Source organism: Sinohyriopsis cumingii, chromosome 3 (assembly GCF_028554795.1).
Source record: "Sinohyriopsis cumingii isolate HCF-2022 chromosome 3, ASM2855479v2, whole genome shotgun sequence".
Classification (NCBI taxonomy): domain Eukaryota; kingdom Metazoa; phylum Mollusca; class Bivalvia; order Unionida; family Unionidae; genus Sinohyriopsis; species Sinohyriopsis cumingii.
This window is the reverse complement of record NC_142963.1, coordinates 142,026,027-142,042,270: the sequence shown is the minus strand read 5'-3', so window position 1 is coordinate 142,042,270 and position 16,244 is coordinate 142,026,027. Positions and strand designations below refer to the sequence as shown.

Genomic DNA, 16,244 nt, shown 5'->3' with positions numbered 1-16,244 from the left:
GGAGTTTGATACGTTTATACAAATTTACAAACTTAATAGTTGGCAGCATTTCATTCTAAACAAGTTCCTCATTGTGTGAATAGTATGATCTATATTTAGCTACAAACTTCCAGAAGTGTCCATCTGGGTAATCGTATAGACAGTTGTTCCTTATAGATGCATTTCATTCTAACATGCTTCATTGTTCCTTGTTATAATGCATTTCATTATAACATGCTTCATTGTTCCTTGTTATAATGCATTTTATTATAACATGCTTCATTGTACCTTGTTATAATGCATTTTCATTATAACCTCCTTCATTGTTCCTTGTTAAAAGGCATTTCATTATAACGTGCTTCATTGTTCCTTGTTATAACACATTTCAGTATAACATGCTTTGTTGTTCCTTGTTATAATGCATTTCATTATAACATGCTTCATTATTCCTTGTTATAATGCATTTCATTATAATGTGCTTCATTGTTCCTTGTTATAATGCATTTCATTATAACATGCTTTGTTGTTCTTTGTTATAATGCATTTCATTATAACGTGCTTCATTGTTCCTTGTTATAATGACCACTCCAAGTGGCCTAGTGGTTAGAGCATCTGCCTCAGATGTGGGAGGTCATGGGTTCGATCCCCGACCGAGTCATACTAAAGACTTACAACAATGGTACTAGCAACTGCCTCACTGGGTGTTCAGCATTAAGAGGTTAGTGTTAGGACTGGTTGGCCTGGTGTCTTGATAATTTGACTGGGTGGGACATCTTGCTACATGTCTGGGGCATGATGCCCCAGTGCTAGATACAACTATAAGCTGCCACACTGCAGACATTATAGCGATATGACTGAAAAATTGTTAAAGCTACATTACAAATCCAAATCACATCACACACATCCTTGTTATGATGCATTTCATTATAACATGCTTCATTGTTCCTTGTTATAATGCATTTCATTATAACATGCTTCATTGTTCCTTGTTATAATGACCACTCTGGTGGCCTAGTGGTTAGAGCATCCACCTCGGCTGTGGGAGGTCATGGGTTCGATCCCTGGCTGAGTCATACTAAAGATTTACAAAAATGGTACTAGCAGCTGGCTCGCTGAGTGTTCACCATTAAGAGTTTAGTGTTAGGACTGGTTGACCTGGTGTTCAGATAATGTGACTGGGTGGGAACATCATGCTACATGTCTGGGGCATGATTCCCCAGTGCTAGACATCACTATAAGCTGCCACACTGCAGACATCGTAGCGATATGACTGAAAAATTGTTAAAGCTACATTAAAAATCCGAATCACATCACACACATCCTTGTTAAAATGCATTTCATTTTAACATGCTTTGTTGTTCCTTGTTATAATGCATTTCATTATAATATGCTTCATTGTTCCTTGTTATAACACATTTCATTGTTCCTTGTTACAACGCATAATGCAGTACCATAATTAAAATCATAATAGTGTATACTAAAACAAAGAAGAAAACAAGGTGAGACTTAACCGTATCTTTACTTTTTCCATTTTAAAACACCATTATGTTACAAATTTTGATAGTTCTGCTATACTGTGTCATTATATTATGCTGTTCTCATTATACATCTCATTTCTCAATTTATCACAGTTTCTTACATATCACAGTTCTTAATATGTCATGGTTTTGTTCATATCACTGTTCTCAATATAAAATGGCTCATTACATAAGGAAGTCAACAGTTAAGGAACCCAAATACTGTAAAATGAGGGAGAGCTGTATTCATGAACTTTTAAGTAAATAATTTTGAGTTGTTTAGTGGTGAGAGCATCATTGCGGTCCTGCTGTCTACAATCTAATCAGGAGGACCTTGCACAGAACTTATTTATGTATCTGGAAACAACAATTTAGAAAAAATGGGCATTTAGGAAACATAACTTTCTAGCAATGATGTGGGATGCTGGAAATCAAAAATGTTATGTTGTGGAAACCAAAGTAAGGACGAGTAATCAGGAGATATATATTCCATAAATGAAGATATGGAACACAGGAAATTGAATCCATTCATAGATTTCACAGCATAAACCATCAAGCAAAATTTGGTCCAAATCATATATATCTTTGTAAAAATTATTCTGTGGAGTCTATGAGACAATGTTCTTATTAAGTTGTATTGGATTGAATGCATCTCTTGCATACTTGCCAAATACAAGCCAGTTGTGAAAAATGTGAGCTGAGATTTAAAGGTCTGACTTGAATCTTTTGCAATTGTTAAATTTTCCTGTGATATACAGCAAAATCATAATTTGGTGCTTCAGCAAGTTGAAAAAGATGTTTCATAAAAAGTTTGACAGTTCTTTAAATTCATCAGTTTTGATTTTACAAAAGATTCAGCAGTTGTAATTAATAGTTGGCATTTTAAATGTTCCAAGCGTTGCCTTGAAAAGATTGAAACTTCTTATTAATCTTGGATGTATATTCATAAAGATTTCCACCAGATCTTTTTTGTTTGGTCAAATTGTTTCAGGGAAGCCGTTTAACCTTGGTAAAAAGTAAGTGTTGATCTTGATGTTGTTGTTTGGGTTGCGTATCATTTTCAGCACATGATAGGCTATACATGGTGGCTAGTATAACTGGTGGATTAAGAACCTGGGAAAACCCATGTAAGAACCACTGACCCACAGGAGTCTACCTGCTGGCAAGCTTTCTCATATACCCACATTGGCAGAACCAGAGACTCGAGCCCACATGGACAGAGGTGAGATGCCAGTGATCAGTAAAGGTGAGTGCTTTAGACAACGCGGTCATCTGTGGGTCAGGTTAGTAATTTGTTGTCCAATCTACATTAGTTTGATGGCTTCCACACTTCCTGGGGTGTAGTCATAGATGGTTTGGCTTTTCTTTTTTAAGTTCTTCCTGTAAAAATTGGGAGTGAGAGTCTCAAGCTAGACTGCTTATTCTTTTGCACTTTGTGGACAAGATTTTAAGTTAGGTAACTCTTAATAGGCCTAAAGAACGATTGGTTTGGAACTGTTTATTTCGGTGTATTTCTTGTCCCACAACTCTTATTTTTCATCTTTAGTGGAAGAAAGTATCATAGTTCCTTCTTCCTCCAAAAGCCAAGGATTTTGCACATTTATATTTTCTCCGCTCACAAAAAGATGCAAGTGGTAATAAAAGGTAAATTCTAGCCTTGTGTTAAGTCCCTGAGCTTTGCTATGTACAAGTAATATCCCATGTAAAGATTTCAAGGTCATTGTCAATGGTCACCAGGCTTCCCAAATTGACAAGACAAATACATTAAGGTACAGCTCTGTCGGTGAGACAGCATACGCACCAAATGGCATCATAATGATGTTGGATAGTTCCTGAGCTTTGCCATTACAAGCAATATTTCATGTAAAGGTATGAATGTCATTGTCAAGGGCCATTACTTTATCAAAACTGAAATTGACAACACAAATCCTTACAGCTAGACAGCATCCAGACAAAATGACATTATATGTTCTTGAGCCTGATGGTTATAATGATTCTAATAGAAAGGTGTTGGACATGTGTGACAGATAATCTAACAGAAAGGTGTTGGAATGTGTGACAGATAATCTAATAGAAAGGTGTTGGACATGTATAGTAGTGTGACAGATAATCTAATAGAAAGGTGTTGGACATGTATAGTAGTGTGACAGATAACCTAATAGAAAGGTGTTGGACATGTATAGTAGTGAGACATAATCTAATAGAAAGGTGTTGGACATGTATAGTAGTGTAACATAATCTAATAGAAAGGTGTTGGACATGTATAGTAGTGTGACAGATGATCTAATAGAAAGGTGTTGGACATGTGTGACAGATAATTGGATAGAAATTTGTTGGACATGTGTGACAGATAATCAGATAGAAAGATGTTGGACATGTATGACATAATCTAATAGAAAGGTGTTGGACATGTGTGACAGATAATCGGATAGAAAGGTGTTGGACATGTGTGACAGATAATCTGACAGAAAGGTGTTGGACATGTTTGACAGAAAATCTGACAGAAAGATGTTGGATGAATTGAAAAGTGACATGAAGTCAGAGAGAAAGTTGATGTCGATAGGGTTATTGATCATATCTTGAGAAAAGCCCTAATAACAATTGAATGAGAATCAGCTTTCTTGCTAAATTTACACAAATGTTATATTTACCAATATGTTGTGACTTGTAATATTATAATTTATACATACATATGTATATGCACTTTGGGTCATCAAGGGTTGTATTATACTGCAACTGTATAGCAATGTTTTTCAGTAACACATCATTCTCCAGACCCTAAAATCATAATTCTTTTGTCCTGTCACTCAAGAGCAATCACTGACCACACCCTTTTCTATCTTGATATTCATGACTTGAAAAGGTCAAATACTGGTACCTGAAAGTAATACTGAAAGCTAGTCTTTCACTACTGAAGGGCTAGGACCAATAAAAAAAATATTAGACAAAACAGGAACATAGAGTTTTTATAAGGACATTTTTTTCTTGATTAAATTAATACAGGAAATATGGTAATAGTGGACAATTTTGTGTGTCCATAAAGACACGTATCTTACCATATACACTTTCTTATAGGACCAACTACAAATAGCATAGAACAAGATTTTTCATACCATAATGTACTTGTAGATCTGGGTCTATGCAGTTTGTTAAAAGTAATCAATAGAACAAACAACAGATCATGATATGCCAGTGCATTATGCAGTGGCACATCAGTGTCTATCTTGTTTGTAGTTGAACTTGACTTATAAGTGAGTACATAATGTAAATAGTATTTTTATATGAGAAACAATGTGAACCAACTTGAAGTTTCACATGCTCCCATTTTTCATTCACTATCAGTTAATGACTGTAATACCATAACTATCTGTTGGGTAATTTTTGTGCCAAAAATGTGTAAATTTTAGGAACCCAAGAAAAATATATTTATTTCTGTCCATATAATTATTCATACACCTGGAGTCAAGGTCAATTGTTTTACATGCATAATTTGAATTTTTGCTCAGAATGCAGACATAGGCCATTTTTTCAATTGATAGCGTTAAAGTTATCAAATAAGATGATCCAAAAATTCTTTTGTAAATTCATTGATTTTGCCTTATTTGCAAAGGTTTAATGAGACATGTATGCTGACAGGCAAAAGTAGTGTGTAAATGGTAGGACTGGGTGTGTCAGCTCAGATAACTCAAGTAGTAGAGCACCCATCTAGAGTTTGAAAGGTCCTGGGTTGGAGCCCCATTCTGGTCTGAATTGTTCTTTGTTCTTTGTTGCATCTGGCATTGCCATTAGGATTCTACATCTGACTAGTGAGGGTGCAGCTATGTGGAGGATAGACTTTGAGACACAGGGACATGTCACAAAAGGCAGGGAGAAAGTCTTTGGAATAGGACTGGATATGTCATCCCAGATAGATCAATTGGTGGAGTGCCCGACTAAAGTTATGGAGATCTTGGGTTCGAGTCCCAGTCTGACCATTAATTTTTCCATGTTACAAATGCGACAAGTTAAATGCCAGAGTGTTATAGGTCATGGAGAGTAAATACAAATGACCTTATGTCAAAATAAATATGAATGACCTTATGCCAAAATAAATATGAATGACCTTATGTCAAAATAAATATGAATGACCTTATGCCAAATTAAATACAAATGACCTTATGTCAAAATAAATATGAATCACCTGATGCCAAAATAAATACGAATGACCTTATGTCAAAATAAATATGAATCACCTGATGCCAAAATAAATATGAATGACCTGATGCCAAAATAAATACAAATGACCTTATGCCAAAATAAATATGAATGACCTTATGCCAAATTAAATGCAAATGACATTATGCCAAAAGAAAATGAATGACCTTATGCCAAAATAAATATGAATTACCTGATGCCTAATTAAATATGAATGACATTGTACCAAAATAAAAATGAATGACCTTATGCCAAATTAAATACAAATGACATTATGCCAAAAAAAATGAATTACCTTATGCCAAACTAAATACAAATGACATTATGCCAAAAAAAATAAATGACCTTGTGCCAAAATAAATATGAATGACCTTATGCCAAAATAAATATGAATTACCTGATGCCTAATTAAATATGAACGACACTGTGCCAAAATAAATATGAATGACATTATGTCAAAATAAATATGAATGACCTTATGCCAAAATAAAAGTGAATGATCGTATGCCTAATTAAATATGAATGATTTCACTGGTCAACAGTGAAATCATTACTGACTTGAAAAGGCCCTAATCTGTAGTATTTTGGTGTGCCGAACACGAATATAACCGTGAAAAATTTGTATTGGCTCTCGTTTTGAAGATATTCATATACCTCATTTTCTATGTTTCACTGTGTAAATTTATCCAGTAGGACTGCAGCAACATCCGGAATAATGATGTAACATTGCATAATACCATCATGCTCACATCATCCACAGTTGATTGCATCATTTTCTGATGCAGTGCAATACTAATGCCATGCGGCTGCTGAAGTAAGTTGACGTCAGCAGTGTACTATACATGTGTAGGCCTATTATACTAATGCCAGGCGGCTGCTGAAGCTGACGTAAGCAGTGTACTATATAAAGCCCAATCAGATAGGTTCAGCATTTAAAATATTTTAGACGTTGTGCGAGACAGTTCAAGCTACTGTTACATAAAACTTATTATTTTATCCATTTACGTACAATAAAGAACAGTAATGCCTCGAAAGTGTGTTAATACCACGGACAATTTTTGCTATATTTGTGGGGAAGTGACATTTGCCAACCAGAAGAAAAGTATCAATTCTCAAGTGAAGAAGGCATATCATCTTTACTTCGGATGCAAGGTTGGTGACCAAGACAAGCCTTGGGCTCCGCATATATGCTGTGCTACATGTACAACACAGCTTTCACAGTGGTTGAATTGCAAAAGGTCATCAATGCCGTTTGCAGTCCCAATGGTGTGGAGAGAGCCAAGCAACCACCTAAATGACTGTTACTTCTGCTTGGTTCCTCCTCTTTCCGGCGGAATAACGAAGCGAAAGAAGTCGAGAATAGTCTACCCAAACATTCCGTCTGCATTGAGACCAGTTCCACATGGTGAGGGACTTCCTATTCCAGAACCTCCAGCAGAATATTCTCTTGATTCATCTGACGAAGACAAAGGTGAGTCGACCTGTTCTTCTCCTGGTCCATCAGCATGCAGTGATCCAGATTTTCACTGTGGTGCATCATCAACCCCACACAGAATAACACAGGAAGAACTAAATGACCTGATTCGTGATTTGGACTTATCAAAGAACAAGGCAGAATTGCTAGGATCAAGACTCCAACAATGGAATCTTCTAGAAGAAGATGTCACAATTACTGCATATCGAAAGCGCCACCAGCAATTGGAGCCTTTCTTCAGAAAGGAAAGTAATCTGATATTCTGTTCCGATATTGAGGGCCTCATGAATGCTTTAAAAATCACTCATGACCCACAAGAATGGAGACTATTTGTGGACTCTTCGAAACTGAGTCTCAAGGCTGTGCTTTTGCACAATGGAAACATTCTTCCATCTATTCCAGTAGCGTATGCTGTCCACATGAAAGAGACATACGATAACTTAAGGCAGCTACTGAATTCCATTGAGTATAACAAGTACAGCTGGCACCTCTGTGGTGATTTGAAGGTAGTTGCCCTTTTAATGGGACTGCAGCAAGGATATACAAAATACATGTGTTTCTTATGCGAGTGGGATAGCCGAGCAAGGGAAATGCACTACATGAGGAAGGAATGGACTCACAGGCAGAATGTAGCCATTGGAGAGAAGAATATCCAACACCCAGCTCTGGTTGAGGCTCAGAAAATCTTGCTACCACCCCTTCACATCAAACTAGGTTTGATGAAGAACTTCGTGAAAGCCATTGACCGGACTTTGCCAGCATTCCGATAACTGCATGAAAAATTCCCTCGACTCAGCGAAGCAAAGATTAAAGAGGGAGTTTTTGTGGGTCCTCAGATTCGAGAGCTTTTCAAAGATGACCGGTTCAACAACTTGCTGGAAGGTGACGCGAAACAAGCATGGAATGCTTTTCGCCTAGTTTCTACAAACTTCCTCGGAAATGTTAGGGCAGAAAACTATAAGGAACTAGTAGAAGACATGTTGATGAAGTATAAGAAACTTGGCTGCAATATGTCTCTAAAGATTCACTTCCTTCATTCCCATTTGGATTTCTTTCCTAGCAACTGTGGTATTGTTAGTGATGAACACGGCGAACGTTTTCATCAAGATATCGCAACAATGGAACAAAGATACCAGGGAAAATGGTCCACTACAATGCTGGCTGACTACTGCTGGACACTCCTCAGAGATGCTCCCGAACAGCTGTACAAGAGACAGGCGAAGAAATCTAAGATGTAGTCAATGACTTGATTTTTTATAGGTAGGCTATTACAGTTGACCTTTTACTATTGGAATGCATTTCGTTATGTAAACATTAATTTCTTGCAGATTACAAAAAAACTAGAGCCAATTTTGCAATTTGACTGTCATATTCGTGTTCAGCACATAAAAATTGATAAGAATTGACTAATTTTATTTCAGTAACATGACTTTTGTAAAAATTTGTTGTCCAGTGTTTTATGCCAAAATAAATACAAATGACATTATGCCAAAATAAAAATTAATGACCTTATGCCAAAATAAAAATGAATGACCCTATGCCAAAATCAATACAGATGACCTTATGCCAAAATAAAAGTGAATGACCGTATGCCAAAATAAATATGAATGACCTGATGCCTAATTAAATATGAATGACTTTATGCCAAAATAAATACAAATGACATTATGCCAAAATAAATATGAATCACCTGATGCCAAAATAAATATGAATCACCTGATGCCAAAATAAATACAAATGACCTTATGCCAAAATAAAAATGAATGACCTTATGCCAAAATCAATACAGATGACCTGATGCTAGCATAAAAGACATTGAAAGTTTTTGTAAGAAACATCCTTGATTTAAGTGAATTTCAGAGGGTTTCAAAACTCTGAAATTTACTTAATTTTAAAGACAAAAGTTTAATTGTTATTCATTTCATCAAAATGCTGATGAAAGAATAAGTGATAAAGTTAAAGCTCTTGTTTCATTTTGAAAGTCCCTCAGTTACATTTTGTACCAGTAGCACAGCAACAAAACAGTACAGATAGATACACACTATGGAAGTATATGGTACTACTCACTATTTTAGAGTGTTGATTTAAGAAGATAGGCTCTACCTGTTTGCATTCATTCTGCAATTTTTCAGTGTGAAGTTTTTGTCAGGATGTGATTCACTCTGGCTTACAGCTACTGTGTAAAAAACAGTTGGTTGCATGACCTTTGACCTCATGTGGGGGAGTCAGTTTTCTGTGCTCTTATTCTTCTTTTCCATTTCAGAATCAAGATATGGACAAAAGATACATCCAGATAAATCCCTTGGATTAGGAAGATCATCACACAAAAGGTAAGTAACCTGTCTTCAAAGGGCACTCAAGGGATGTCCCCTTTTCATAAATTTTAGCAACAGTTTTTTTTCTGTCTTGTTCTATATGCATTTCTGGGCAATTAACAAAACATATTAGTAGCCCACAATTTTTTTTAACTTGCGGGGGGTGGGGGGGTGCTGGGCTGCATTTTTTTCCCTATCATTGCCCTTATGAACATGTATTCTTACTATGTGTGATCAAAATGTGAAGGAAATGAAGAAAAGGGGTTCATAATCGGTGTTCTTTAAAACCAGATGCCCTTTATTTGAAAGTGTCTGCTAAGGTAAGTTTAATTTTACTTTCTCATTCATTCAAAACAGTATAATTATTTTGAATGAAAATGTAGCAAAACAGCTATTACTGTATCTAGATGTATCGGAATAATTAACTTTTTTTCTCTTCTTTGTGGTCAAGTAATGCATGATGTATGGAAAAAGTGTAATTTATTTGTCTGCTGTGTAGTCCAGTAATGCATGATGTATGGAAAAAGTGTAATTTATTTGTCTGCTGTGTAGTCCAGTAATGCATGATGTATGGAAAAAGTGTAATTTATTTGTCTGCTGTGTAGTCCAGTAAATGCATGATGTATGGGAAAAGTGTAATTTTTTGTCTGCTGTGTAGTCCAGTAATGTATGATGTATGGGAAAAGTGTAATTTATTTGTCTGCTGTGTAGTCCAGTAATGCATGATGTATGGGAAAAGTGTAATTTTTTTGTCTACTGTGTAGTCTAGCAAAGCATGGGAAAAAATGTAATTTTTTTCTCTACTGTGTAGTCCAGTAATGCATTGAATGGGAGCAACATACTTTTTTACTCTACTGTGTAATTCAGTAATGCATGATATATTATGTGCTGTGCAGTCTAGTAATGCATAATGTATAGGAAAAGTGTACACATTTTTTCTTTATTGTGTCGTCCAGTAATGCATGATGTATGGGAACAGTGTACTTTTTTCTTGACTCTATCATCCAGTAATGCTTGATGCATGGGAACAGCATACTTTTTTCTTGACTCTATCATCCAGTAATACAAGGTGTAAGGGAATAGTGTAGTGTTTTTCTCTACAGTGTAGTCCAGTAATGCATGATGTGTGGGAACAGTGTACTTTTTTCTTGACGGTGTAGTCCAGTAATGCATGATGTATGTGAACAGTGTACTTTATTCTTGTTGTTGTTGTTGTGGGGTTTAACGCCATTTTTCAGCACACGGTAGGCTATTCATGGCGGCCAGTATTAATGGTGGAGGAAGAACCCGGGGAAAACCCCGGAAAGAACCACCGACCCATGAGAAGCTACTGGCAAGCTTTCTCACATACCCACATTGGCTGAATCCTAGACTCGAACCCACGCAGACAGAGGTGAGATGGTAGTGATCCGTAACGGAGAGCGCTTTAGACCACTTGGCCACTCAGGGCCCCACTTTATTCTTGACTGTATCATCCAGTAATATATGGTGTAAGGGAATAGTGTAGTTTTTTCTCTGCAGTGTAGTCCAGTAATGCATGATGTATGGGAACAGTGTACTTTTTTCTTGACTGTATCGTCCAGTAATGCTTGATGCATAGGAACAGTGTACTTTTTTCTTGACTGTGTAGTCCAGTAATGCATAATGTAAGGGAATAGTGTATTTTTTTCCCTACTATGTAGTCCAGTAATGCATGGGAAAAATGTAATTTTTTTTCTCTACTGTGTTGTCCAGTAATGCATTGAATGGGAACAACATACTTTTTTTTACTCCACTGTGTAATTCAGTAATGCACGATATATTATGTGCTGTGCAGTCTAGTAATGCATGATGTATAGGAAAAGTGTACACATTTTTTCTTTATTGTGTCATCCAGTAATGCATGATGTACGGGAACTGTGTACTTTTTTCTTGACTCTATCATCCAGTAATGCTTGATGCATGGGAACAGTGTACTTTTTTCTTGACTGTATCATCCAGTAATACATGGTGTAAGGGAATAGTGTAGTGTTTTCTCTACAGTCTAGTCCAGTAATGCATGATGTGTGGGAACAGTATACTTTTTTCTTGATGGTGTAGTCCAGTAATGCATGATGTATGGGAACAGTGTACTTTATTCGTGACTGTATCGTCCAGTAATGCTTGATGCATAGGAACAGTGTACTTTTTTCTTGACTGTGTAGTCCAGTAATACATGGTGTAAGGGAATAGTGTAGTTTTTTCCCTACTGTGTAGTTCAGTAATGCATGATGTATGGGAACAGTGTACTTTTTTCTTCACTATGTAGTCCAGTAATGCATGATGTAAGGGAATAGTGTATTTTTTCCCTACTGTGTAGTCCAGTAATGCATGGGAAAAATGTAATTTTTTTCTCTACTGTGTTGTCCAGTAATGCATTGAATGGGAGCAACATACTTTTGTTTACTCTACTGTGTAATTCAGTAATGCATGATATATTATGTGCTGTGCGGTCTAGTAATGCATGATGTATAGGAAAAGTGTACACATTTTTTCTTTATTGTGTCATCCAGTAATGCATGATGTATGGGAACAGTGTACTTTTTTCTTGACCGTGTAGTCCAGTAATGCATGATGTATGGGAACAGTGTACTTTTTTCGTGACCGTGTCGTCCAGTAATGCATGATGTAAAGGAATAGTATTTGTTTTCCCTACTGTGTAGTCCAGTAATGCATGATGGATGATAATAAAGGATATTTATAAATATACAAACATGATAAATCTTGCAAATTTTATAAGGTTTTCAGAGTAATATTTATATTTTATACAAATTTCTTAAATATATGCTAATATAAATATAAGTAAGTAGATTATAAATTAAAACAAATTTTTCAAAATTTCAATATAATACCAACATGTTTCTTGGTTAAATTCTTTATATCTCGAGATTGTTTTGAATACCACATGCATTTAGTTGAAAAACAATAAAAGCTTGTATGTTTATACCAAAACCCTCCAGTGGTTTAGAAATCTCATCAGGAAAAAAATACCTTATTTATTAAACAAGCCTGTCAAACAATAAAGGTTTTAATACAACACACAGGCCAATTAACTTCCTTAGTGAAAACCAGATCCCATTTATGCCAGGCCCAATTGCCAATCTTTTTTTGCCAGACAGTTCATTACAAGTGACTTGCACAGCAATACAATATATTTGTCTATGAAAACACTGGAGTTATGTAATTGATATATTCAAAATATTCCTGCTCCCCTTCCTTCTTTATTTGTTTGATCTGAATGGATCAACATATTTACAAGGGGATGTAACATTATGCCCTAATATTTGTTTTAGGTTTTGGTTGTTTTCAGTCAGTTCTTGGTGTTCATTAATTCATTACATGGTTGGAACACCCTCCATGTCTTGGATTTTATTTCACTTATAGTCATCAAAGTCATGTTGGTACATCAGGATGAGTAAATTGACTATATGAAAAATAGGTCACTGTGACCTTTCTTCATGCCTAAGTTAGTTTTGTATTTCCAGAGTGTTGTACCCTCTTCCCCCCCCCCACCGACTCCCCTACAGTTATCAGAATTGGTATATGGAACCATCTTATGCAGTTCAACTCATTTTGTATCAAAGGTGAGTCAGTTAGGACTAGGTAACTGAGTAAGTAATTATGACTCAGTGATTGAGGAATTAATTACAACCAGGACATTGTGTAAATGAAAAAATTTCTTAACTTTATTTAAAGTTCAAAGCAAAATACACTGAAACCTGTCCTAGCAGATACCTTTATATTTATATTAAGGACAGTTGCTTATAAGCATTTACAGCTTCCTTTTTTGTCATTTTCAGTCTATATCAAGATACCTGCTTATAAAGGACATTTGTCCTCTTTATACAGTTTTAAATGTTGTTTAAAATAATATACTTGAGCAGTGTGATATGCAGTATCTTGACATAATTTCCACCTTTTTATTTTTATTTTTGCAGATAAAAATCATGCCTCTCTCCTCAATTCAGACGTGCGTGTCATGCTACCTAAAAAATTGTTACCTTTTTATCCTGATGGTTGCCATGGTTTCATTAATGCTAACCTACCATATTGGGACCCAAACCCTTCAACTGGCAATGGAGGACATGAGCAAGACCAGAGGGCTGAAGTTACAGTTTGGGGAAGCAAGTTTAAAAGAAAAGGATGAAGACCAGTCAGATAATGCTGGATCAGTGTGGCGGAGATCTCTACATATGCATCAACTGACGGGTTCAAGTGATTCCAATGTCTTGAATAAATTACTGGAGGTAATGTATACCATAGTTACTATTTATTATTTATCCATTGCTACTATTTATTTATATGGCTGCTATTTTGGCACAGCTTGTTATGATGTGACCCTTTCTGCCTGTCCATCAGTACTTTTACCTATTCCACATGTTAACTTTGGTTCTACAGCACATACTGCACCAACTTTTCTGGATAGCTTGCACTTGGGGCAGAATGTGAAACTCTCTAAAAAGCCCTGCAGGTCCACAGGTCCACCAACCCAAAACACTTGGGGCAGCATGTGAAACTCTCTAAAAAGCCCTGCAGGTCCACAGGTCCACCAACCCAAAACACTTGGGGCAGCATGTGAAACTCTCTAAAAAGCCCTGCAGGTCCACAGGTCCACCAACCCAAAACACTTGGGGCAGCATGTGAAACTCTCTAAAAAGCCCTGCAGGTTCACAGTCTCCATAACCAACTGGTCCTAAATATCACTATATACGAAGACAGAATGTAGTCAATAACTCTATGCTAAATGCTGGTAGACATAAAGGGTTTTTCTATGTAATAAAAATGGAATCAAAAACACAAAATAAAGTATTTATATCATATATCAAATTTATTAAATGTTATTAGATTAAGCCTTGCATGACTTCAGATTATTGACCAAGACTATGCTGTCCAGTATTGACCAGGACTATGGTGTTCAGTAATGACCAGAACAATGCTGTCCAGTACTGACCAGGACAGTGCTGTCCAGTATTGGCCAAAACTATGCTGTCCAATATTAACTAGGACTGTGCTGTCCAGTATTGACCAAAACTATGCTGTACAGTATTGACCAGGACTAAGCTGTCCAATATTGACCAGGACTATGCTGTCCAGTATTGACCAAGATTGTGCTGTCCAGTATTGACCAAGACAATGCTGTCCAGTTGATCCAGATCAAATATACCTCATATAGAAGCTGGGTTTCAGAATCTGATGCCATCATGGATGACCACTTTGAATCACAGAATAAGAATTGGGATTTTATCTACTGACTTGTCATCAACAACTCCAAAGTTGATGCTATGGTATCTGAAGTACAGCTGCCCATGAAATTAGGTCTGCAGGAAGATGAGTTCCAGCAAGTTGACTGTTTTCATATGTTGGTGCCATGTTCCTTTGAATAACTCCACATGTTGCTGCTGTGAATCAGTCCTAGCAGGAGTCATCAGAATTGTCACATAGAGACTTATGAATTTTGAAAGGTGTTGCATTTAATAACTAGAGGATACATGCTTGGATTAAGTGAATGGGTGAAATTTATGTTATTCACTCGGAACAAGAAAATTTTCTTCTTATTTAATGATCAAACATATTGGCAAGTAATATGTGTAACAGATTGAAGTATCTGATTTCTTACAGTATTCCACTTGATAATGTCGGGAGTTTGCTATTTATGTTCTGTTGTGTATGCAAGGAAAGTATCAGTTTTAACATAGTTCACGTTCCTAATTCAAGGCAAGAATAAAAACCCACAAGCATATTGTGGAATCTAAGCAGGGTACGCCTGCAAGACAGCTGACCAGTTACACTAGACCCAGCAAGTGACAAAGGGGAAGATTAAATTTCATGACTGTAATGTTATCGGTATCTATTGTGCATTTTGAACATAACTCATGGGATGACATAAAATAAATTTTATTTTTAAAGTGCCTTCAAGCAAATTTTGAGGTAGGCTTGTGCTTGTTGTAATAAAGCATCCCTTAGATTTTTGGAGGTCAGTGTTGATGATCATTGTAATTCTAATAGAAAAATACTGGTTTTATGCACAATAATATTAGTTCAAGGTCCCGACAAGGTCAAAGTTATTGATGAATAATCACCAAAGTCAGACACACTACTTATTCCTACACAGAGGAACATTAAACAGGGGGAAATGTATAATGTGCCATTCTTGGTTCTCTTGTTTGAGCCTTATGGCATTTTATATATTATAAAAACTAGAACCACAAATACAAACATGATAAATAAATATCACTACTACACTCCTTTCACTGTCACCACTACACTTCATTCACTATCACTACAACACTCCACTCATAATCACCACTATAATTCATTCACTATCATCACAACACTCCATTCACTATCATCAACAAATTCCATTTACTTTCACAACCACACTCCACTCACTATGACCACTATAATCCATTTGCTATCATCACTACATTCCATTCACTATCACCACTACTACACTACACTAACTATGACCACTACACTCCATTCGCTATCATCACCACATTCCATTCACTATCACTACTAAACTCCAGTCATAATCACCACTACAGTCCATTCGCAATCATCACTATATTCCATTTAGTATCATCACTGCACTCTAGTTACAGTTACTAACTACACTCAACTCACTTTCACCACTATATACCATTCACTGTTGCCACAACACTCCACTCACTATCATCACCACATTCCATTCACTATCACCACACTCCTTTCACTGCCATCACCACATTCCATTCACTATCATCAGCA

At 36.2% G+C, this 16,244-nt stretch overlaps 1 protein-coding gene across 3 annotated transcripts in view; it reads left to right on the top strand.

The window, feature by feature from the left end:
* LOC149803978 (uncharacterized) overlaps positions 1-16,244 on the top strand; it is a 170,245-nt gene that overhangs the window by 58,442 nt on the left and 95,559 nt on the right. For all 3 annotated transcript variants that reach the window (XM_089953833.1, XM_089953832.1, XM_089953834.1), the window contains 2 exons: positions 9,428-9,494; positions 13,436-13,744. In XM_089953833.1, the coding sequence (XP_089809959.1) occupies positions 13,445-13,744 (300 nt within the window). In that variant the 5' untranslated portion in view covers positions 9,428-9,494; positions 13,436-13,444. The remainder of the gene's footprint in view (positions 1-9,427; positions 9,495-13,435; positions 13,745-16,244) is intronic.